At 42.5% G+C, this 25,477-nt stretch overlaps 1 protein-coding gene across 1 annotated transcript in view; it reads right to left on the reverse strand.

The window, feature by feature from the left end:
* Positions 1-25,477, reverse strand: part of Agbl2 (AGBL carboxypeptidase 2) — a 50,035-nt gene that overhangs the window by 8,831 nt on the left and 15,727 nt on the right. The window contains exons 7-12 of the mRNA XM_038331682.1: positions 22,535-22,688; positions 18,642-19,424; positions 16,755-16,911; positions 4,643-4,769; positions 3,064-3,164; positions 1,635-1,768 (exon numbers count right to left, since the gene is read on the reverse strand). Coding sequence (XP_038187610.1) covers positions 1,635-1,768; positions 3,064-3,164; positions 4,643-4,769; positions 16,755-16,911; positions 18,642-19,424; positions 22,535-22,688 — 1,456 coding nt within the window. The remainder of the gene's footprint in view (positions 1-1,634; positions 1,769-3,063; positions 3,165-4,642; positions 4,770-16,754; positions 16,912-18,641; positions 19,425-22,534; positions 22,689-25,477) is intronic.

Here is a 25,477-nt window from a genome sequence, read left to right on the forward strand (position 1 = left end):
ACTATGCTCTACTAGAGAGTCAAAGATTAAGAGTACTCTGAAAGACCCCTGTTCAGTTCCCAGCACCAATATGAAGACCCCAACTATCTCTAAATACAAGTTTAGGGGGTCTGATGCCCTCTTCTGATCTCTATTGATACCAGGCACACATGTGATACACATCTATACATGCAGGCAAAAAATTTATACATATAAAATAAAATATATCTTTAAAAATTAAATAAAATATTAAAAGATTTAGCAAACAAAAATGCATCATTGTAATTGTGGCTAGGATATCAGGTTTGTGTTCTTCTGCCTTAGGTATTACAGATCTCTTGGACAAGGCAACTCTATGAAAAGAACTCAGAATCTCAGTGTTACAAGAGCCCTGTGGCGGAATGGAAAGACTGTTTCCCTTTCTCGTCTTCTCCATTGTTCTGGTCCCTGACAGTTCTTTTGTGGATCACCTGTCTGACTCTAGGAAGCAGGCATGGATCCAGCTGGAATCTGAGAAGCTTGAGAGATACTGCAAGGCCAAGGCTTGCCACCAAGACACACAACTGCTTTGACCACACAGGATCTAACTACCAGGAAAGAAATGACCAGATGCTGAACTGAGCTTGGGAAGCTCCACCTTCCTCACTTCTGTTTGCTAGTTGGCCTCTTTTGTAAGACTGAAAAACAATCCAGAATCTAATCAGTTTGACATCTTCTATCACCACTAACATTTTGTTCTAAATTATGATCACCTTTAATATGTTTTATTACAATAGCATTTTGTTTTATGTTTTTGAGACAGGGTATAGTGGTTTGAACGAGAATGGCCCTCATAGGCTCATATGTTCCCCAGTTAGTGGAACTGTTTGGGAAGGATTGGGAGCTATGGCTGTTTTGGAGCAGGTGTGTCACCGGGGGAGGGCTTGAGGTTTTGAAAGACTGGAGCAATATATTCATGGTGTCTCTCTGCCTCCTACTTTCAGCTCAAGATATGAACACACAAGTCAAGTGTGGTGGCACACATTTTTAATCCCAGTATTTGGAGGCAGAGGCAGCTGGAGCTCTGCAAGCTCAAGGCCAGCCTGGTCCACAGAGTGAGTTCCAGGATAGTCAGCTATGTATGGTGACGCCCTGTCTCAAACAAAACAAGATGAAACCAAAACAAAAAGATGTGAGCTCTCCGCTGTTCCTGCCATGTGCCTTCGCTCTGTCATCATGGACCCCATTCCTCTGAAACCATAAGCACAATTAAGAACTTCCTTTTCTAGGTTGTGCTGGTCACATGTTCTGTTGCAGTAATAGACATAAAGTCTCTCCATGCAGCCCTGGCTTTCCTGGGACTTACTACAGAGATCTGCTTACATCTCCCTCCAGAATTCTGAAATTGAAGGCATGTCTCAGGACATGGACATGTTTTAATCTAGCAGAGGCATCTCTGTGAGATGCAGGTCACCCACAGCAAAACAGTATAAACTTGTCTCAAAATAAAAAGATAGATGGATAGATAGAAAAACAAACAAATAAATAAGAGGACAGGTGTGATGTAAATGTGATCCAGGCCTTCCTTAAATTCCCAATCCCCTGCTTCTGTCTCCCAAGTACTGGGATCAAGGATGTATTATCAATCCCAGATTTAAGGAAATTAAATTTGTTACCTGGATTCGATGTCGGACAAAGGAAAGTCACTCCAGCTTCCTCCTTCTAAGTCCATCTCTTGTCCAGAGTTGGTGAACTTCTTGTGGATTTCCTGTCGTAAGAGCTCCTTAAGCTCTTGTAGGCACTGATTGTACTGCAGCAGAGGGAACATTTACACGCTAGTCATGGGTGGCTCTGAGGGTGCGCGGAAAGGCGGTTTGTTGATAAACTGTAATTCCTTGTACTAAGGACATAGTAATGGATACGAGACCTGGGCTATACAAATACACTTGTTTACAGTGGAGGATCAGAGCACCGCCTTAGCCACTTCCCTGGCTCTAGTCCACTTCTGCAATTGTTTCACCCGTTTGGCTGAGTTACCAGGCAGGAGTAGCTAGACTGGCATTGTTCTGACTTTGGCCTGAGGCAAGGATGGTTTGGGTAAAGTTGTCAGACAGTAGTAGAGCGCCTGGCTCGTGTGAGGAGAAGGCCTTGCCCTCCGGCACCACTGGGGGAAGGGAAGCACCAATTAAACAGAATTTTAATTCTTTACCAAGCGTTGCCTCTAAGGTAGTGCTTATCAAGCCAACACTCAAACAGGGATAGGAGATGTGTTAGGGATGACGGGTATACGCTCCTCCCAACCTGAGTGAGTGAATCAAAAATAGCCACCAGAAGAACAAGGCCAAAGAAACCTTCAGCTTTTGGACAGAGGCAAGCTGGAGAACACTTGCAGCGGAGGGGAAGGATGAAACACCTGATGATCCAGAAAAAAGCAACAACTGAGGCCTAGTCTTACTCAGGCAGGCGACAGAGGCGCATCCCCTAGTGCACAGGGCAGGGTTAATGAGCGCGCTGTGTATGCCATTGTTCTGCAATAGAAAACAAAGTGCTGCCATTGCAAACCTGTCATTTAGGGAGGGGGACCAAAGGATAGCTTCTTCCTTCTAGGTGGATTGTGAAGTGTCACCGTTGGGTGACAGCTTGCAGGACAGGGGTTCTATTTTCTCTGGTAATAAAAACATCAGGTAAAAAAAAATATTAAGAAGGGCTGGAGAGCTGGCTAATGGTGGCACACGCCTTTAATCCCCAGCACTCAGGAGGCAGAGATAGGCAGTCTTTTGTGAGTTCGAGGCCAGCCTGGTCTACAAGAGCTAGTTCCAGGACAGGCTCTAAAGCTACAGAGAAACCCTGTCTCGGAAAAAAAAAGGGGGGGCTGGAGAGATGGTTTAGTGGTTAGGAGCACTGGCTGCTCTTCTAGAGAACCCTGGTTCAATTCCTAATAACCACATGGCAGTTCACAACTGTCTGTAATCCCAGTTCCAGGGGATCTGACACCCTCACACCAATGTACATAAAAAAAAAAAATTATAAAACATACTAAGAGGGCGATGAAGGTGTGTGAAGCCCAGCCGAGGACTGATAGTGCACTGTTTGAAACCGTTTTACCTTGGTCTGGTCAGGATCACAGAAATCCAGGATAGTGTCACAGACAAGATAACCTAGGGACTTCAGGTCCTCAACGGTAAAGTGAGTGTCTCTTTTACTGCCTGGGGAAAAACATAATTTTTGTGAGGTTTTTAAAAACTGGGGATGGAGAGGTGGTCTAGCAGTTAATAGCATTTGCTGCCCTTGCAGGGGATCCAGGTTAGGGTCCCTACACCCACATGATGGCTCATAACCATCCATAGCTGCAGTTCCAGGATGTCCAACGCTCTCTTCTCAGCAGGCAGGCATGCATGTGGTGCACATACATACATGCAGACAAAAGACTCGTGCACTTAAATACAAAAATAAAAGTTTTAAAATCTATGTACATAGCCCTACATTTTTTAGTTTATATTTAAGATTTATATATTTATGCCTATTTTATGAATATTTATGTTTTTTCTGCATGTATGTCTGCACTGTGTGTGCTTGGTGACTTCAGAAGTCAGAAGAGGGTGCCAGAAACCCAGGACAGAACTAGATGTACAGACAGTTGTGAGCATGTGCATTCTCTCCAAGAGTAAGTAGTATGTGCTCTTTACAGCCAAGGCATCTTTCCAGCTTCCTAAATTTTATGCGTTAAATGCAAATCTAATTTGTGAGTCAATTTTTAGAGTACCGCTCCTCATAGGGCTGGAGGGACGGCTCAGCATTAATAGAGCTTCCACAGCACCCATGCGTGGTTCCCAGCACCCTAGTGCTTCCACAGCACCCATGCGTGGTTCCCAGCACCCTAGTGCTTCCACAGCACCCACGCATGGTTCCCAGCACCCTAAAGCTTCCACAGCACCCACGCGTGGTTCCAGCACCCACACTGGAACACTCACACCTGCTGTAACTTCAGCTCTAGGGGATCCAACACACTCTTCCAACTCCTGCAAGCAAATGCACACACATGATAGACACACACACACACACACACACATACACACAGAGAGAGAGAGAGAGAGAGAGAGAGAGAGAGAGAGAGAGAGAGACAGACAGACAGACAGACAGACAGACACTTGGTATACACACAGATAGACACACATGGTACACACACACAATACACATGAATAAAAATAAAGCAGATTTAAAATACCACTTCTTGTTCTAGAATAGTATGTTTCTGAATGGGATAGCTCTCCTTGCTTTAATCTGGTTCAGAGGCATCTTTGACAATGAAAAAGTTTCCTGTTATAATGGATTATCAAGTTCTTTTTAAATTATTTTGGTTTTACTTTGTGGCAGGTACTATGTCTAAAGCAGTACTCATAACTCAGGTGCTATTACTGTAGCTTAGAGGGAATGTGAGCTTCAAGGAAGATGAACCCAGGACCACAGGACTTAATAAATATAGCCAGAAGTCAAAGCTGAGTTCCTGAGTGCAGGTTCTGAGGAGAGTGTGATTTGGCGCCCAGTGATGTGCGGATCCCACGTCCGTACTCTGGTACCTGAGGCTAGCAAGAGAATCCTGCATATCCATTATTTTTCTGACTTTCCCAAGCCTTTTATCTCCCAGATGCTGTGCCAGGCTTCCCGTGCCAGACTCGCCTCTTACCTAGGGTGGACCCGCCAAAGGTAGACTCCATTGTATAGCTGTTTGTGATGCCCATCCGCCACATCACAACTCTTCCTGTTCCTTCTTTGCATTTTTGGACCTTAAAGTTACAGCTGTCAAAAGAGAACTAAAAAAAAAAAAAAACAACCAAACAAACAAACGAAAAACAAATTTTCTGTTAATTATATAAACTGACAAGTACAAGACGTCTAAGAGTCATTAATATGGAAAAAGAATGTTTATTTGAGAGCCACCCTGGAATTTGCTCTGTAGACCAGGCTGGCCCCAAACTCACAGAGATCTGCCTGCCTCTGCCTCCTGAGTGCTGGGGTCAGAGGCCTGCGCCACTGCTAATTTTGAGAAATATCAGGAGGTAGTGGTGGGTGAGGAGCTGTATGGTCCCCTCAGCTGGAAATATGGGGTATTAACTAAAGAACCCTGAGAGCATTTATTGTGTACTGTGATTTTTAAAGGAAAAACATACAGACAATTCCATTTCCAGCCTGAATTGCTCCTGTTCCCAGAGCGTCTTGCTACACCAGGATCTCTAGAAGTCTGGGGCACGGGCATACTTTGACATTTCAGGCACTAGGCAGCTTTTCTGAACCTTTCTTCCCTTTCTTGACATGTAACCCAGTAGCTTCCCAGCTCTCCTGCTCTTGGTGAATGCAGAGGATGCACACACATGATTGATCTGCATGGGCTTCATGACTTATTTTTTTTCACAAAATATGAACTCTCAGGTCTAAGTTTTCCTCCAAATATGATTTTTGGTTTGTATATTTCTTACCCCCATAATCTCTATCTAGAGATTCCCCTCCATGGTGTTAGTCTTTCTACTAGGAGTTCAATGCCCTCCGTTGCCTTCTATGCCCAGCTCAGCCCCTCATTATTCACGGTCTGTAACAGAACTTGACCTCATCCTGTCCTGCTAACAAGGTTTACGAGAAGGTATCGCGCTGTCTAGCTTCTTGGGATCCAGGGTTCTGGAGAGGTGCCTGCCTGTCTGGAGGACTGAAGGAGCCAGAGCTAGCAGGGTTCTAAGCCCTGCACCAGTGTTCCCCAGTGCGGTTCTGAGTTTTAGATACTGAGTTACAATTATGATTTCATCTGAAGACAAAAAAGGGAGAGAAAAAAAATCTTGACCTTCAACTGGACTTTGCTGGAGACCACGATGGGTTCGCCCACTGAAACAGTCTACTTGAGCTAACGGAAGCTCACCAACTCCAGCAGGACTGGGAAGGAAGCATAGAACCAAACTAGTCCGTCTGAATGTGGGTGACAGTTGCATGGCTGGGGCAGACTGAGGGGCCACTGACAGTGGCACCAGGATTCATCCCTACTGCATGTACTGGCTTTTTGGGAACCTATTCTCTTTGAATGGATACCTTGCTCAGCCTAGATATAGTAAGGAGGGCCTTGGACCTTCCACAGGCAATGTGCCTTACCTTCTCTGAGGACTGGATGGGGGTGGGGTGGGAGGGTATGTGGAGGGAATGGGAGGAGGGGAGGGAGTGGGAACTTCTTTTGGTATGTATAATTTTAAAAAAGATCGTTTGTTTTCTTTTATAAAAAAAAGAATAGCATCTGTAAAGCATTTCTCACACAGGTTTTGATTTTTGGCATGTGGGTTCATGTACCCTAGGCTGGCTTCAAGCTATCGCTGTATCGCCAAGGATGACCTTGGAGTTTGGATTCTTCTGTCTCCGCCTCCTAAGTGTCAGGTTCACAGGTGTGCACTGGCACTCAGCTCACACAGCGCTCATACAAGCTGGGTAAGCACTCTCTGATCTGAACCACATTTCCAGCCTTGTCACATAAAACCCAATGGGGTAAAATTTGAACTATCAATTTTCTAAATCCAATCTAATCTCTAATGGCAGTTATATTGTGAATCTACTTATAAAGGGAAAAAGCAACTTCTAATATTTGCCCGGAGAGGTGGCTCAGAGGTTGAGAGCACTGCCGACTCTTCCGGAGGTCCTAGGTTTGGTTCCTGGCGGCCACATGGTGGCTCACAACCATCTATGTGAGATCTTCTGGCCTGCAGGGATGCATGCAGGAAGAATACTGTATATATAATTAATAAATAATTCTTTCTTTTTTTTTTAGAGAGATTTATTTATTTATTGTGTATACTGTGTTCGGTCTACATTTTGCCTGCACACCAGAAGAGGGCATTGGGTCTCATCATAGATGGCTGTGAGCCACCATGTGGTTGCTGGGAATTGAACCCGGGTCCTCTGGAAGAGCAGCCAGTGCTCTTAACCTCTGAGCCATCTCTTCACCCCTTAATAAATAATTCTTAAAAAATAAAGTGTTTCCACTACCTTTGCAGTTTTTAGGGCAAACTAGCTCCATGATGTCTCCTGTCTTGGCCTCCAAACGGCTAGGATTACAGACATGTATGTGTTAGCAGCCCTAATATTTATGACTGTGGCAGGGCGGTGGTGGCGCACGCCTTTAATCCCAGCACTCGGGAGGCAGAGGCAGGCGGATCTCTGAGTTCGAGGCCAGCCTGGTCTACAAGAGCTAGTTCCAGGACAGGCTCTAGAAACTACAGGGAAACCCTGTCTCGAAAAACCAAAAAAAAAAAAAAAAATATTTATGACTGTGTGTAGAAACTTGTATCACATTAACATCTGTGTGTGGAGGGTGTACATGTGAATCAGTGTGTGTGTGTGTGTGTGTGTGCGCGCGCGCGCGCGCAGACACATGTAGAGGCCAGAGGTCAACCTTGGGTGTCTTTCTTCAATAGCCACTCACTTTTGTTTTGAGACAGGATCTTTCATGAGCCTGGGACTGCTGAAGGGGCTAGTCTGGCCTCAGCCATCCACCCGGCTCCTCAAGTGCTGGCGTTACAAGTGATCATCACCACACCCAGTTTTTATGTGGGTTCTGGAATCAGACTCAGGTTCTCCATTGTTGCATAGCAGGCATTTTGCCAGCGGAGCCATCTCCCCAGTCATACATGAACACTGTGCTCATCCTTTAAAGCCCCCACTGCTAAGCACAGTTAAAGGTGAGTTTAACCCAGTAGGAGTTTCAACTTTTGCCCAGGTGAAATACCCTGAACAATTTTTTAAAAATTATTGCTGGGTAGAGGTGGTGTACGCACCTGTAGTCTCAGTACTCTGGAGGCAGAGGCAGGCGGTTCTCTGAGTTCGAGACCAGACTAGTCTACAGAATGAGTTCCAAAGACGGCCAGAGGAAACCCTGTCTCAAAAAAACAAAAAATAAATAAATAAATCTTGAGATATTTTTGAACTCAGTGGTGGGGCATGTGCTTAGTATTCATGAGGCCCTGAGTTAATCACGCTTACGCGTGTGTGTGCATGCACACATGTACCCACCCACCCATCATTTATTAATTAATTAATTTATTTATTTTTACATACCAGTTCCTGTTCTGTCTCCCTCTTCTGCTCCCGCTTCCCCACCTTCCCCCCACCATACTCCCCATCCACTCCTTAGAGAGGGTAAGGCCTCCCCTGGGAATCAGCTAAATCTGTCCCATCACCTCCTTAAGGCAGGACCAAAGCCCTCTCCCCAACCCACACTGTGCCTAGGCTAAGCAAGGTTTCTCTCCATAGACAATGGGCTCCACAAAGTCAGTTCATGCACTAGGATTAGATCCTGGTCCCACTGCCAGTGCCCCACACACTGCCCAAGCCACACCTTTGTCACCTAGTTTGGTCCTATGCAGGTTCCCCAGTTGTCAGTCCAGAGTCAGTGAGCTCCCACTAACTCCAGTCACCTGATTCTGTTGGTTCCCCATCATGGCCTTGACCCCCTGTCACTCCTCCCTTCTTCCATTGCTCTTCTGGAGCTCAGCCAGTGACTGAAAGGCTTCGCGGCTTCTGTAAGCAAGGGCTCTGGCTCTTTCAGGAGGCTGAACATTTAAATGGGGCTGTGAGCAGCGTGCTACAAATTGCTTCATGGTGACATAGACCCACTCTGTGACCCTGGAGCTGGGGCAGTGTGAATGGCTTAGAGGCAGTGAACATGGTTCCTCCTGTTGAACTGGGTGGAGCCAACAGGCAAAACCACAGTTAGTCTTATCCACACCCACTTACCATTCAAAAACAAAGTGTTCCTGGTCACAAAATGATTACAGATATACAATAAAGACAGATTCAGACAAAAATAAACCTCTGAACGGGTAACAGTATGTTTTTTAAAATGTACATAGGCCTGGGAGAGAGAAATAAAGAATATAAACAGTTATTAAAAATAATAAATGGTTTTAAAAAATAAGTCTTTAAAGAGACAGCATCCAGACAGTCACAGATTAAAGGAGTAAAGAAAAATAAGCCATATAAAGATGAAAAATACATAGAGAGTCTGGATTATGTATATTACTATGTTTGCTTTAAATTTTTGACTATGAATGAGCTAAGTACAGAGAGACATTGTACAGGCTGCTAAGCTAAATCAACATGTATTTTAAAGGTATATTAACTTCAAAATTTGAGTCTAAGGATATCTTGCTTTGGAAAAGAGGTTCTGCTTTTGTTTACACAGAGGATGAGATCCTGTGGTTTTCTTCCAGACTAATCTAATGTGTTTTGATGGACCAAGATCATAAATCCCCAAAATACTTTGGCAACAAAAAGCAAAAAGAAGTTTGGAGAAAGCTATGCCCAAATTCCCAAATATATTTATGAATGTTTATTTACAATTAAGGGTAATATGATATAGAGATGAATACTTTGTATTGGTGTGGATCTTGGCCTACTGATACAAATTTAAGGCTGATTTTGTTATACTGTATATATGTATTTCTGTTCTTGTTTAAGGTATTGTGTTTGTGCAGCTCACTTAAAAATATAATATATAATGAAGAAACAGGTTAATAGATAGTCATCTATAATAGTCAAAATTGTAGTCAGGTTTTCTAGATTTATAGAGATACATTTTAGATGGGTAGGTATTCTTCAAACCTTTCAAAGACTAACAGAATATGCCATTTAAACTGTTTTAAGAACTTAGGCTTTTCTCAACCATGAGGCATATCTGCACTTGGAAGCACCAATCAAAGAGGCTCCTTATGGAGCTTGTTAGCCATTTGGGCAAAAAAACTGCTCTTACATGGACTGCTTATGGTATGCTGTAAAAACTGGACATGCAGGAGCCACAAAAAATGACTGCCTAAAGGTGAGACAATCCTTCAGGGTTCCTGCTTCATGAAAGAACTGCCAGACATTTTCCAGGACATAGAAGAAAGCAACTGATGAACTTTGCCAGTACAAGGCACAAGAGATCTTCAAATTTCCTGCTTCATGGAAAAGCCTGCCAGATACTACAGGCCTCTGGGCTGAAGATGGGTGCCCCAATGATACAGATGAACTGTGGTCCAGGCAGCAGGATGTCTCTGTCAATTCTAGAGTTTTGGAAGTTGCTTACAATACACTTCCTGTTTACTTAGGTAATATTATATCCTTCTGGAGTCTTTGATGGAGTTGAAATAAGATAGTTATAATTATAAAAGATAAATTAGATATAAAACTTTAGACTCACAAAGATAGGATAGATGATAGAGTATTTTCCTTAATTTGTCAAATGTCAATGGACTAAATATTGTAACTATAATTCTTGTTGATACATGTTTTGTTAAATGTAATTTTACTATGTTAAAGTTAAAAATTTGTTTTTCATTCAGACAGAAAAGGGGAGGTAATATGAGGGATTCCCCTCTGTATACCCCTCTGTATATAATGAAGAAGCTGCTTTGGGCCTATGGCAGTGAAGAATAGAGCAAGGCAGGAATTCCAAGCAGAGATAGAGGAGAAAAGAAGGTGGAGTCAGAGAGATGCCATGTAGCTACTGAAGAGAAAGTCACCACCCAGCAGCCAGAATTTTAAGTAGGCCAAAACCTCATGATGATTCACAGAATAATAGAAATGGGTTAATCTAAGATGTGAGAGTTAGTTCATAAGAAGCCTAGGCTATTGGCCAAGCAATGTTGTAATTAATATAGTGTCTGTGTGATTATTTCAGGTCTGGGTGGCTGGGAACAAACCATCTCCTACTACATGGATCTCTACATCTGCTTCCATTTGTTTCTGTATAAGCTTCTCTGGGGTTGTGGACTGTAGGCTGGTTATCCTTTGCTTTATGATTTATATCTACTTATGAGTGAGTACATACTATATTTGTCTTTCTGGGTCTGGGTTACCTTATTCAGGATGTTTTTTTTCTAGTTCTGTCCATTAGCCTGTAAATCTCAAGATGTCATTGTTTTTTACCACTCCATTGTATAAATGTACCACATTTCTTTATTCATTTTTTTGGTTGAGAAGCATCCAGGTTGTTTCCAGATTCTAGCTAGTACAAATGATGCTGCTATGAACATAGTTAAATAAATGTCTTTGTGGTCTGAGTGTGCATCCCGTGGGTATATACCCAAAAGTGCTATTGCTAGGTCTTGAGGTAGATTGCTAGCTAGCTTTCTGAGAAACTGCCATACTGACTTCCAAAGCAGCTGTACAAGTTTGCACTCCCACCAGCAATGGAGGAGTGTTCCCCTTACTCCATAACCTCTCCAGGATAAGCTGTCATTATAGCCATCCGACAGGAGCAAGATGGTATTCTCAGAGTTGTTTTGATTTGCATTCCCTGATGGCTAAGAACATTGAATATTTCCTTAAATGCCTTTCAGCCATTTGAGATTCCTCTGTTGAGAATTCCCTGTTTAGATCTGCACCACATTTTTAAATTAGATTATTTGGTATTTGATGTCTAGTTTCTTGAGGTCTTTGTATATTTTGGAGATCAGTCCTCTGTCTGTTGTGGGGCTGTGGGGTTGGTGAAGATCTTTTCTCATTTTGTAGGCTGCCATTTTGTCCTGTTGTCTGTGTCCTTTGCCTTACAGAAGCTTCTCAGTTTCAGGGGGTCCCATTTATTGATTGCTTCCCTCAGTTGTCTGTGCTATGTTCAGGAAGTGGTCTCCTGTGCCCATACGTTCAATGTTATTTTCCACTTTCTCTTCTATGAGGTTCAGTATGGCTGGATTTATGTTGAGTTATTTGATCCATTTGGGCTTGAGTTTTGTGCATGGGAATAGATTTGGATCTATTTACATTCTTCTGCATGTTGATATCCAGTTATGCCAGCACCATTTGTTAAATATGCTTTCTTTTTTCATTGTATAATTTTAGCTTCTTTGTCAAAAATCAGGTGTTCATAGATGTGTGGATTAATATCTAGGTCTTCGATTTGATTTCATTGGGTCACCTGTCTGTTTTTTGTTAATACCAAGCTGTTTTCATTACTATAGTTCTATAGTAGAGCTTAAAGTCAGGGATGGTGATGCCTCTGGAAGTTCCTTTATTGCACAGGATTGTTTTGGCTATCCTGGGATTTTTTTTTTGTTGTTGTTTTTCCATATGAAGTTGAGTATTGCTCTTTCAAGGTCTGTGAAGAGTTGGGCTGGGAATTGGATGATTATTACATTGAATCTGTAGATTGCTTTTGGTATGATTGCCATTTTTATTATGTTTATTCTACCTGTCCATGAACATAGGAGAACTTTCCATTTTCTGATATCCTCTTCAATTTTTTTCTTCAAAGACTTAAAGTTCTTTTCATATAGGTCTTTCATTTGTTTGGTTAGAGTTATCCCAAGATATTTTATGCTCTTTGTGGCTATTGTGAAGGGTGATGTTTCTCTGATTTCTTTCTCAGCCCATTTATCATCTGTATGTAGAAGGGCTACTGATTTTTTCATTGATCTTGTATCCTGCCACATTACTGAAGGTTTCTATCAGCTGTAGGAGTTCCCTAGTAGAATTTTTGGGGTCACTTATATATACTATCATATCATCAGCAAATAGTGAAAGTCTGACTTCTTCCTTTCTGATTTGTAGCTCCTTGATCTTCTTTTGTTGTCTTATTGCTCTAGCTAGAACTTTGAATACTATATTGAATAGATATGGAGAGAGTAGACGGCTTTGTCTTGTTCCTGATTTTAGTATTGTTCTTTTAGTGGAATCATTTTGAGTTTCTCTCCGTTTAGTTTGATGTTGGTTGTCGGCTTGCTGTATATTGCTTTTATTATGTTTAGATACATTCCTTGTATCCCTGATCTCTCCAAGACCTTTCTTATAAAGGGGTGTTGGATTTTGTCAAAGGCTTTTTCAGCATTTAATGAGATGTTCATGTAGGTTTTTCTTTCAGTTTGTTTGTATGGTGGATTACATTGATGGATTTTCATATGTTGAACCATCCCTGCATCTCTGGGATGAAGCCTACATGATCATGGTGAACCATGTTTCTGATGTGTTCTTGGATTTGGTTTGTTGGTATTTTATTGAATATTTTTGCATCTATGTTCATGAGGGAGATTGTTCTGTAATTCTCTTTCTTAGTTGAGCTTTTGTATGGTTTGGGTATCAGTGTGACTGTAGCCTAAGAGTTTGGCAATGTTCCTTTTGTTTCTATTGTGTGGAACAATTTGAGGTGTATGGCTTTATTGCTTCTTTGAAATTGTGGTAGAATTCTGTGCTGAAACCATCTTGCCTTGGGCTTTTTTTGTTTGGGAGACTTTTGATGACTGTTTCTATTTCCATATGGGTTATAGGTCTATTTAACTTGTTTATCTGGCCTTGATTTAATTTTGGCAAGTGGTACTTATCCAGAAAAATGTCCATTTCCTTTAAATTTTCTAATTTTGTGGAGTACAGATTTTGAAGTATAACCTAATGATTCTCTGGATTTCTTCCATGTCTGTTGTCATGTTCCCCTTTTCATCTCTGATTTTGTTAATTTGGATATTCTCTTTCTGACTTTTGGTTAGTTTGGATGAACATTTGTCAATCTTGTTGATTTTCTTGAGGAACCACCTCTTTGTCTCATTGATTCTTTGTTTTCTTTGTTTCTATTTCATTGATTTCAGCCCTGAATCTGATTATTTCCTGCCATCTATTCCTCTTGGGTAAGTTTGCTTCTTTCAGGTGTTCTGTTAACTCGATAGTGTGGGATTTTTCTAGCTTCTTTATGTAGGCATTTAGTGATATGAACTTTCTTCTTAGCACTGTTTTAATTGTGTCTCATAAGTTTGGGTATGCTGTGGAGTCTCTTTCATTGAATTTTAGGAAGTCTTTAATTTCTTTCTTTATTTCTTCCTTGACCTAATGGTGATTTAGTTGAGCATTGTTCGAATTCCATTTGTTTGTGGGCTTTCTGAAATTAGTATTGTTGAATTCTAACTTTGAAGCTGTGGTGATTGGGTAAGGTACATAGGGTTATTCCACTTTTTTTGTATCTGTTCAGGTTTGCTTTGCTACCAAGTATATGATCAGTTTTCAAGAAGATTCCATGAGGAATATTCTTATGAGGTTTATTCTTATATGTTTGGGTGGAATGTTCTATAGATGTCTGTTAAGTCCATTTGAGTCATAAAATCTGCTAGTTCCCTTATTTCTCTGTTAATTTTCTGATAGACCTGTCCAGTGGTGAGAGTGGGGTGTTGAAGTTTCCAACTATTAGTTTGTGAGGCTTCATGTGTAATTTAAGCTTTAGTAGTGTTTCTTTCACTGCTGTGGGACAATGGCCTGTATTCTGTCAATTATATTTTAAATAAATGCTGAATGGTCAGTAGCCAAGCAGGAAGTATAGGTGGGACAACCAGACAGGAAGTAGAGGCAGGTCAATGAGAACAGGAGAATTCTGGGAATAAGAAAGTCCTAGTCTGCAGTCCTGACCCAGTCACAGAAGAAGCAAGACGTGACTGCCTCACTGAAAAGGTACTGAACCATGTGCCTAACACAGACAAGAATAATGGGCTAATATAAGTTATAAGGGTTAATAAGAAGCCTGAGCAAAAGGGTCAATCAGTTTATAACTAATGTAGACCTCTGTGGGATTTCTTTGGAACTTAACAACTGTGGGAACCAGGCACGACAACATTTTACAAATAAGGGTGCCCTTGTATTTGGGGCATAGATGTTCAGCATTGAGGTTTTCTCTTGATGAATTTTTCCTGTGACAAATATGAAATATTCTTCTTCACCTCTTTTGATTGATTTTCATTTGAAGTTTATTTTGTTAGATATTAGGATAGCTACACCAGCTTGTTTCTTAGGTTAATTTGATTGGAAAATCTTTTCCCAATTCTTTATTCTGATGTAATGCCTGTCTTTGAGGTCAAGGCATGTTTCTTGTATGCAGCAGAAGGATGGATTCTGTTTTCAGACGCAATCTGTTCACCTGTGTCTTTCCATGGTCTCTTAGTGTCTGCCTAACACCTGTCCAGATCTTCTTGCTTTCAATATTTCCACTGAGAAGTCGGGGTAATTCTGATAGGTCTGCCTTTATGGTACATGGCCTTTTCCCTATGCAGCCCTTAATATTCTTTCTTTATTCTATATGTTTAGTGTTTTGATTATTATGTGGTGAGGGGACTTTATTTTTGATCCAGTCTGTTTGGTGTTCTATAGCTTCTTATATCTTCATAGGCATATCTTTCTTTAGGTTGGGAAGTTTTCTTCTATGATTTTGTTAAATATATTTTCTGTGCCTTTGGGTTGAACTTCTCCTTCTATACTTATTATTCTTAGGTTTGGCTTTTTCATTGAAATAATTTACACATTAAAAAACTAATTGTTAAAAATGCTCAATCGTGCCACAAGGACGTTGCTCAACTATGTTCATAGCAGCTTTGTTTGTCATAGCCAGAACCTAGAAACAACCCAAATGCCCCTCAACCAAAGAATGGATAAGGAAAATGTGGTACACAATGAAGTACTACACAGCAGAAAAAAATAACGACAGCTTGAATTTTGCAGGAAAATGGATGGAGCTAGAAAACATTATTTTGAGTGAGGTAACCCAGACACAGAAAGACAATTATCACATGTACTCACTCATAGGTGGTTTTTAACATAAAGCAAAGAAAACCAGCCTACAAATCACAATCCCAGAGAATTTAGACAACAATGAGGACACCAAGAGAGACTTATATAGATCTAATCTACATGGGAAGAAGAAAATATAAAAAGACAAGATCTCCTGAGTAAATTGGGAGCATGGGGACCTTGGGGGAAGGCTGGAGGGGAAAGGGGGAAGGCAGGAAGGAAAGCAGAGAAAAATGTAGACCTCAATAAATATCAATAAAAAATTAAAAACTAATTGTTTAAATTGTACAGTTAAATAGACAATGTATATAACTCAGTCTGCATGGAGGTGCATGTCTGTAATCCTGGTACTTGAGAGGCAAAGACAGGAGGACTGCTCTAATCTAAACAGAATTTGGGGGCAGGCAGGGCTACAGATAAAGACTATGTCTCAAACAAACAAGCAAAAACACAACTCCAAAATTAAAAACATCCGTACATAATTCAGTAGTTTATTACATATACACAGTTGTTCTCCATCAGCACAGTCTGAGTTTGGAACATCTCCATAACCACAGAAAGAAATTCAAGGACTAGGGATGTAGCTGGTGATGAAGCACCTGTCCGTCTTTACAGGACCCAGGCTGATGCCAAACAAAAAGATACTCCACACTATCAGCAATCCCCCAGTGTGCAATCACTGAACCACTCTGGCTTTACAGATCTGCCATGGGCTGGCACAATGGATCACTGAGTCTGATAACCCAATTTTACCCCTGGTGCCACAGGGAGGACAGGGAGGAAGACTCCTGACAGTTGTCCTCTGTTCTGAAAACAAACAAGAGTAGATTTGCCATTTCTGCAGATTCTGCTCAGTAGCTAGGACAAAGAAGACACTGGTTGATCCCCCGCATGGATCAAACAGAAAAGTCTTTGTTTGTAAGTGTTTTGTCTAGATATATGTATGTGTGCTGTGTGTGCCTGGTGCCCTCAAAGATCAGAAGAGGGCATCAGAACCCTTGGAATTGGAGTTACTGATGGTTGTGAGCTACAACATGGGTCCTGGGAATTAAACTTGGGTTCTCTGCAAGGGCAACAAGTGCTCTTAACCCCTGAGCCATCTTTCCAGTCCCTCATCTAGCAGTTCTTAAGCCAAACTTTAATTCTTGACACCTAGGTTCCGGAATTCACTAAAGACTATAATGTTCATCACAATGAGCCAAATGAGACGCTTCCTCCAGGAAGTGCACTCTGTTCCTCAGCCGGAAATGTCTTACCTTATCTGGTGCATTCTTGCTTAGCATTAAAGGAAAGACCCGCTCATGAAGCCAGTGCTTCCGACTGTTGCTGTTACAGCCGTACAGGAAGATATTGTTCTTGCGACTGTGCCCATGGAAATCACAATACAAGAGAACCTCTCTTTCTTCCAGAAGTCTATTGAGAAACAGACAAAGGAGACAGAGGACATGCAAACTCAAGAGATTAAATCACTCTCTACCTGTGGTCCCAGAATCAGTCAATAGTAAACCAGTTCTCCCATGTTGGCCAGCCCGTCCCATATCTGTTCACACAGGAGCGATTAGAAACTGCCACTGGTATCTTATCTGCCTATGTGTTTGCCCACAGTGGAATGGAAGCTCTTTTAAGATGAATGCTATTATCCGATAGCTTCAAGGTGCTTCCACACAGGCTTGAAAAGTGCAAGCTAACTTATTACTTTATCTTCATTAGAAGCAAAATTTGGTGATATTAGGGGACTCAGATCCTGTAGTCAGAGAGCCTATGTCTAAATAGTTACCCTGTTGCTTGTGAGCTCTGAGACCTTGTTTAAGTTATATCAAAGTTTTGGAACTTTTTGCATGCAACAGATGATATTGACCATGTGTAAACCCATAGGGCTAATGGGAACATTAAAAGGGCCAATGAGAAAAGTAAAGTACTAATCATAGTATCTGTTACTTCCAACTTAAACACTGCTAGCTTCATTATGATTAGAGTTTTATATGAATAGCAAAATTTCCCTGACCTTTTCCATCCAATTGTTTGACTTAAAAATGAAACAAGTGGCCAGGCATGGTGTAGCACACCTTTAATTCCAGCACTCAGGAGGCAGAGGTAGGCAGATCTCTGAGTTCAAGGCTAGTCTGGTTTACAGAGTGAGTTTTAGGACAATCATGGTTACACAGGGAAACTCTGTCTCAAAAAGAAAGAGGAGGAAGAAGAGGAAGAAGAGAAAGAAGTGGAAGTAGAAGAAAGAAGGAGGAGGAGGAGGAGAGGAGGAGAAGGGAAGGAAGGGGGAGAAAGAGAGGAGAGAGAGAGAGAGAGAGAGAGAGAGAGAGAGAGAGAGAGAGAGAGAGAGAGAGAGAGAGAGAGCTGAACCCATGGTGGCACAAGTCTTTAATCCCAACAGAGGGAGACAAATCTGGTTTGAAGCCAGTCTGGTCTGCATACTGAATTCCACACCAGGCCCTGCATCAAACACAGACATGAAATAAATGGACTGGAGAGAGGACTCGGTGGGAAAAGTGCTTCCTAGGCAAAACCAAGGACCTGAGTTCAGATCCCACATAAATGCTGAACATGGTGGTGAGTGCCTAAAACCTCAATATGGAGAAGATGGTTGGAGAGGTATATAGATCCCAGGGGCTTGATAGCCAATCAGTGCAACCATTGATTCAGAGAGACATTCTGTCTCACAAGATAAGATGAAATTGAGAACATAGCTCAGTGGTGGAGTACTTGCCTTGCGTGTGTTAAGCCTTAAATTCAATTCCAGAGGGGTGGGAGGGGGGCGATGGTTGATTTTGAAGGGACTAGCCCACTCTAGCATGTGGCTTTGGCAGGCCTTTCTCTCCTCCCCAGTTCCTTCTGTGTTGCTAAAAACCATTAGATGGCATTCCTAAAGCTAGCTACCAAGGTAGCTATGTGGGGCCTGAGAAGGAACTCCTGCTATGCAGGGGTCTCCTTCAGATATGTTGATGCATGCCCCATGTTCTTCTAAAGATTTGGTGAGATTTAAATGTCTAAAAATGTAGCCATAGCCCAAGACTCTCCAAAGCCATACCAGACTCCTAAACAAGAGGCAAGACCATCCTCCTCATAGATAGGAGTAGCTGGTATTGAGGCTCACAGCATTCACAGAATTATCAACAAAGAGGTCTCACCTTTTGATCATGTTCTTGGTGTACCAAATGCAAGGGAAAGAGTCCTTCAGAACGGTCTTATAATGTCTGTTCAAGTCCCTTCCAGCCAGCGAACACCGGTAATTCCCCACAATCACTCCATCTGGATTCAACATGGGAATCACCTTGAAGACAAAGATATCCCTGAGGAGCTGGGCATCTGGAGAGTTGCTAAGGATGAAGTCCAAAAATCCTCTCATGATCCAGGAGCCATTACTTTCTCCAGGGTGGACTCTGGCACTCAGCACCACAGCTTTCTTTGTGGCTGCCTCTTGAGGGGTCCTGGATGGGTTAGTGATAGTAAGCAGGTAGACCGTGTTCCCAGCTAGGCTCCTGCACAAAGCTCGGAGCTTGCAAAACTGAGACTGGATGGGGTTGTTTGCGATTGACAAGAGATAGCATTGCAAGTCAGTGTATGTATACGGGTAAAAGTGTGCAAAGAAGCAAGTGTCCTGGTCATGCGGAAACTGAATGGTCCAGGTGAGACAGTATAAGGGCTGCTGCCCATCATCCGTGTTGTTCTTGTAGTACTTGATTTCCTGTCCTTCTCTCCTCCAGCCAACGTTGTAGGTGGCGGCGTCCAGCTGAGAGTACATTAGAGGTTTCATTCCCACCGCATACAGGCTCTTGGGCTTCAGCAAGTTCACAATGGTGAAGCGGTAGGTGGCGTCTTTTCTGGTATTCTGAACTCTAAAGTAAAACCACTGGGTGTGTTTGTCTGTGTAGAGGTCGGTTCGCAAGGTGAGTTCGTAGGCATAGACGCCTCTGCAATGAAAAGAAAAAAGTCTACAGCTCATCACCTTCCCTCAGAGCAAATCCAGGAAAGTTTTGTTTTCTCCTTGTGAAGACAGACTGATGGCAGCTGCCGCCACAGCAACTGTGTCCTTTCTGGTTTACCCACTCCTCCGAGTCACATAAGAAACTGGTGAAATGCCGGGCAGAGGTGGCGCACGCCTTTAATCCCAGCACTCGGGAGGCAGAGGCAGGCGGATCTCTAAGTTCGAGGCCAGCCTGGTCTACAAGAGCTAGTTCCAGGACAGGCTCTAGAAACTAGAGGGAAACCCTGTCTCGAAAAAAAAAAAAAAAAGAAACTGGTGAAACTTGCAAAAGGAAACTTTGTGTGGATTGAGGAGAAAGTCTCCATCTCACTGTGAGCTGCACACACTTACAATCCAGACACTTGGGAGGCTGAGGTAGGAGGATCATAATTTGAAAGCCATCCTGGGCTATACAGAGAATTTGAGGCTAGCCTGGGTTATCTAGGCTTTTTGAAGTTAGGGAAATCTTGTTTGAGCAAAGGGGTCAAGACCATGATGGTGATACCCACAGAAACAGCTGACCTGAGCTACTGAGAGTTCACAGACCCTGGACTGATAGCAGGGGAACCTGCATAAGACCAAACTAGGCCAACTGAATGTGTGTGTGTGGTGGGGGGGGGGGGGAAGTTGTGAGGCTTGAGCAGTCTGTGGGGCCAGTGGCAGTGGGACCAGGATTTATCCCTAGTGTTTGAACTGGCATCCAGGAACACATTCTTTTCGGAGGGATACCTTGCTCAGCCTGGATATAAGGAGGAGGGTCTTGGTATTGCCTTGAAGTAAAGTGTCAGACTTTGTTGACTCCCCAGGGGAAGTCTACCCTTTCTGAGGAGTGGATGGGGAGAAGGGGTGGGGGTAAGGTGGGGAAAGCGGGAGGAGGGGAAGGAGTGGGAACAGGGATAGTCATGCAAAATGAGAAAAGATTGTATTAAAAATTCTTAATATAAAAAGAAAAAATAAATTATTCTTCCATTTTTTTTAAAAGCCAAACAGACAGGTTGACTGCTGCATCGGATGTTTGGAGATTCTGCTGACTTCTTGACATCTTTCCAAACATCGACTAGCAGTTTCTAATCACGGCTATGCTTCTCTGAAACACTGAACAGTGCCCGCTGGGCTGCTTGCTAGCTATCCATCTGATACATGAAATCGCATTGTGAGAACCATTGAACCTCAGTGTTATTTCTTTTCCTGGCCATCAGTTATTTGAAGAGAAGACATCTCTGGAATATATTCACTTTGCTTAAAGAAAGCAAGAAACTGGGGCTTGCAAAGATGGCTCAGTGGGTAAGGGTACTTGCCATGAAGTCTCATGACTTGATTCAATCCCCAGAACTCAGATGGGAGGAGGAAACCAAATCCTGCAAGCTGCCCTCTGACCTACACAAATACTCACGCGTGCACACACACATGCTTGTGCAGCATGTTCTCTTCTTCAAAAGAGAATTTTGTTTGTTTGTTTGTTTGTTTGGGACAGGGTTTCTCTGTGTAGCTTTGGAGTCTACCCTGGAACTTGCTCTGTAGATTGGGCTGGCCTCGAACTCACAGAGATCCGCCTGCCTTGGTCTCCTGAGTGCTGGGATTAAAGGCATGTGTGCCACCACTGCCCGGCTGAGAAATGTTTTTATTAAAGGAGTAGGCATAGTCATGCACAAATAGAATCCTAGCATTTGGAGCCTGAAGCAGGAGGATTGTAAGTTAAGGCCAATCTCAGAGCTATAGCAACTCATGTCCCAAAGATCAAAGAAATAAATATGGAAAATGAATTCATAAAAGGAAATGTACAAGGCAAGGAAAAAAGATCCACCACATGAATATTTAAGAAAATGCATAGTGAAATAAGAGTAGCTGGGTGGTGGTCTGCGCCTTTAGTCCAAACGCTGAAGTCAGCCTGGTCTACAGAGTGAGTTTCAAGACAGCAAGGGATGCACAAAGAAACCCTGTCTTGGGGGGAAAAGAAAGAAAGGAAGGAACGAAGGGAGGGAGGAAGGGAAGGACGGAGAAAGGGAGGAGGGAGGGAGAAAGGGAGGAAGAAGTGGTCAGGGATATAGCTTAGTGGTAGGACATATGCTTCATATATGTTAGGCACTGGGTTCAATTTAAATTTTTCTTTGGATTTATTTATATGTATGAATGTTTTGCCTGGATGTTTGTACATACACCATGTGTGTACCTGGTGGCTGTGAAGATCAGAAAAGTGGGGGGGGGGGGCAGATGCCCTGGAAATGAAGCTATGGATGTTTGTGAGCCACCTTCTGGGTGCTGGGAACTGAACCCTGGCTTTCTACATGAGCAACAAGTGCTCCTAACTGCTGAGCCGTTGTTCCAGACCCCGGGTTCAATTGTTTTGTTTGCTTTGGGACAAGGTCTCTCCACATAGCCCTGGAATTCACTAGGTACACCAGGCCAACCTTGAACTCACAGATAACCAACTGAATTTCTATACTTCAGCAAATCTCCTTCCACAGCCTGAGTAGGCACAACTACAGAGAAGCACAAGCCACCGAGCCCAGCTTTCGCAATTGAGAGGAGGCACATATTCATACTTATACATGTAATTTGTGTATATTACACATATGCATTTGGACATACACCAAACAGTCCTTATATATAGGACTTTCTATGTTGAATATTTTTTTACTAATAAAAATGTTAGAATTTTATATATCATTATTATTGTGTGTACAAGCAGGTATGTGCCATGGCAACTCTATGAAGGCCACAGGCCAACTTTGTGGAACTGGTTCTCTCCTTCCACCTTTCCATGGGGTCCAGGGATTGAACTTAGGTTGCCAGGCATGAGGTGCGCATGACTTTGCCACTGCGTCCTCTTGCAGGTCAGTTTATAGAACTTTTACGTAAGCTCTTCCTTCTTCTGAGCAGAAGAAATAACCCAGTGTTTCATTCTGGGGGAAAATTAGTCATAATTATTCCATTCTTCTTCGTCCCCTTAGCAAGTCTTCTACCAGCTCCATCTCAAACAGTCTGAACTCCTGAGCGCCCCCTATAGCGCCCTCGCAGCCACTGCAACCGCACCTTCCAGACTGCTCTGTCACTTACACTCTGACGGCTTTCTGCAGATTCCCGCTCTCAAACCTCGATTCAAACAGCAGGGTATTGTCTTCTGGCCCTTGCAACGTAACAGCAAGTTCCTTGATAATCCCTCGTTTGCCTCCTATTCTGGAACTGGTGAAGTAGGCACCGTCTGTGGGCACTGCAGATGAGAAAGACACCATTAGGCTGCATTCACTCAGAATTCGTTCATTCAGCAAGTCTTCCCTGAGCCCTCCCAACCCCACAAATAGTCAATGGATTATTTATTGTCCTCACTAGCACCCTTAATTTTACTGATGTTAGATATTTTTATGTACAGCGGTAGTGGTTGAATACAGGGTCTCACTCTGCCAGGCCAGTGATCTATCAATTAAACACCATCTGTAGCAGAGGCCCTTAATTTTCCACAGTACATCACTGCTAAGTTTTTCATTTATTTGTTTGTTTTAATTTTTGTTGTTGTTTGGTTTGGTTTTCGAGACAGGGTTTCTCTGTGCAGCCAGCGGCTCCAGCTGTCCTGGAACTTGCTTTGAAGCCCAGGCTGGCCTCGACTCACAGAGAGTTGCCTGCTCTGCTCCTGTTGGCATCAAAGGCACCGCCACACCAGGCCCGATCTTTCAATTTTCTTTTGCTGCCTTTTTAAGTTAGGGTCTCATGTATTCAGAATAGTGGAGGATACGCTTAAGTGTCTGTACCCTCTGTGCTGTGCACTGCGGTGCTGTGACGGACCCCATCACGATCTAGCCCCAGCCCAGCATCCGCAAGTCCTGCAGTTACTGTAGTTACTGTTGAAAAGGCGCTTAGGTCTGTACAGTGTGCACAGCGCTGTTAGTACTGTGTCCTCAAGAACCCACCTCATCGTTCCTTCCATATTTTTGTTAACATGATGAAAATTTATTTTCTCACTTATTTGTCAATGACTTTGTAATTTAAAACATTTTTAATATGTATACTTCATAAAATCCTGCCTTTCTTATGAAGATCACATGATAAACAATTTTACTATACTTTCATGTTTATTATATTCACATATAATATTATAATATTCATTATATATTTCAGATGTTAACTTCACCAGTTGCCAAGATACTGCTATCAAATATGTTGACCCTGGAGCATTAACCAAACAGTAGTGTTTGTAAGGAATCTGACTGTTTTAGATTTATTTTTTATTCATTTGTATGTGCATGTCACATAAGTGCAAGTAGCCAGGGAGACCAGAAGAGGGCATTCGATTCCCTGGAGTGGGACTCCCAGGAGGTTGGGAGCCAGGTCCTCTGGAAGAGCAGCAAGGGCTCTTTCTGCTGAGCCATCTCTCTGGCCTCAAGGTTATATACATACTTAATCATACAATCATATATGTATGTATGCATGTATGTAGCCTTGGCTGGTCTGGGATGGTCTCTGTAAAGCAGGCTGGCCTTGAACTCACAGAGCTCTGCCTGCCACTGCCTCCAGAGTGCTGGGTCTGCACCACCACGCCCAGCCTCAGGGAGGACTTTTGCTTCCATATCCAATCTTGTCACTGTAGAGTTTAGCTAGCGGCTGGAGAATCAACTCTAACAAATATCATATAAAGAAGTCACCAGGAGGAGAAAATGAGCACAGAGGAAGAAGGAGCAGAACCGAAAGCTGCACGGCTCCTGAGTTCAGCTTTTCATTGGAACTGCAAGGTGCAGCTCAGAAAACAGATGCCATTCATAGAGATTTCATTATTTTGTTTAATATTTCAAAGTAACATTTAAGGTGGTCTAACTTCTGTAACACAGTAACATTTGCCAAAAAAAAAAAAAAAAGGCATGGTAGCACACCTATAACCCAGCACTTGGGTGGCAGGGGCAGGTAGGTGGACCTCAGAGAGTTCAAGGCCAGATTGGTCTACAATATTGAGTTTCAGGCTAGTCAGGGCTACACTGAAGGACCCTGTTTCAAAAAGGAATAAATAAATAAATAAATGAAAGAAAAAAAGGAAAAGAAAATGTATCATCATTTAAAAAAGAATTATTGAAGCCAGACAGAAGTTATAGATGTTTAATCCTAGCACTCAGGAGGAGGTAGAAGCAGGCAGATCTCTGTTTGAGGCCAGCCTGGTCTACAGAGAGAGTTCCAGAACAGCCAGGGCTACACAGAGAGCCCTGTCTCAGAAACAAACAAACAAAATAAGAAACAAACAAACCCCCCAAAATTTAAAAACAAAAAAAGAACTATTGAAAAGCTGGAAAGATGGCTCAGTGGCTAAGAGCACTGGCTGCTCATCCAGAGGAGCTGGACTCAATTTCCAGCACCCACATGGCAGTTCAGTTACGTCTGACTCCAGTTTCAGGGGATGTGATGCACCCTCTTGTGACCTTCATGGTCACTGCACGCACTTGGTGCACACATGTTCACGCAGGAGAAAGCCATACACATAAAGTAACATTTAAAAGTAATTAAAAATAAGCTATTGGTATTGACTGGGTGGTTGTGGCGCACGCCTTTAACCACTCGGGGAGCTGGGTGGAGTCAGAGGCAGATGGATTTCTGTGAGTTCGAGGCCAGCCTGGTCTACAGAGTGAGTTCCAGGATAGGCTCCAAAGCTACCAAGAAACTCTGCCTGGAAAAACAAATTAACAAATAGATAGATAGATGATAGATAGATAGATAGATGATAGATAGATAGATGATAGATAGATAGATAGATAGATAGATGATAGATAGATAGATAGATAATAGATAGATAGATAGATAGATAGATGATAGATAATAGATAGATAGATAGATAGATAGATAGATAGATAGATAGATAGATAGATAAACAGATGATAGATGATGGATGGGTGGATGGATGAATAAATAAATAGACTATTGCAAATGTCCAGGTGATCAGTCATGACTATCAAGGTCTCTCCACACAGGCAAAGATAGATTATTTATCATTCAGGTGTCAATTCTTGAAATCACTATTAGGGT

Source organism: Arvicola amphibius, chromosome 5 (genome assembly GCF_903992535.2).
Source record: "Arvicola amphibius chromosome 5, mArvAmp1.2, whole genome shotgun sequence".
Classification (NCBI taxonomy): domain Eukaryota; kingdom Metazoa; phylum Chordata; class Mammalia; order Rodentia; family Cricetidae; genus Arvicola; species Arvicola amphibius.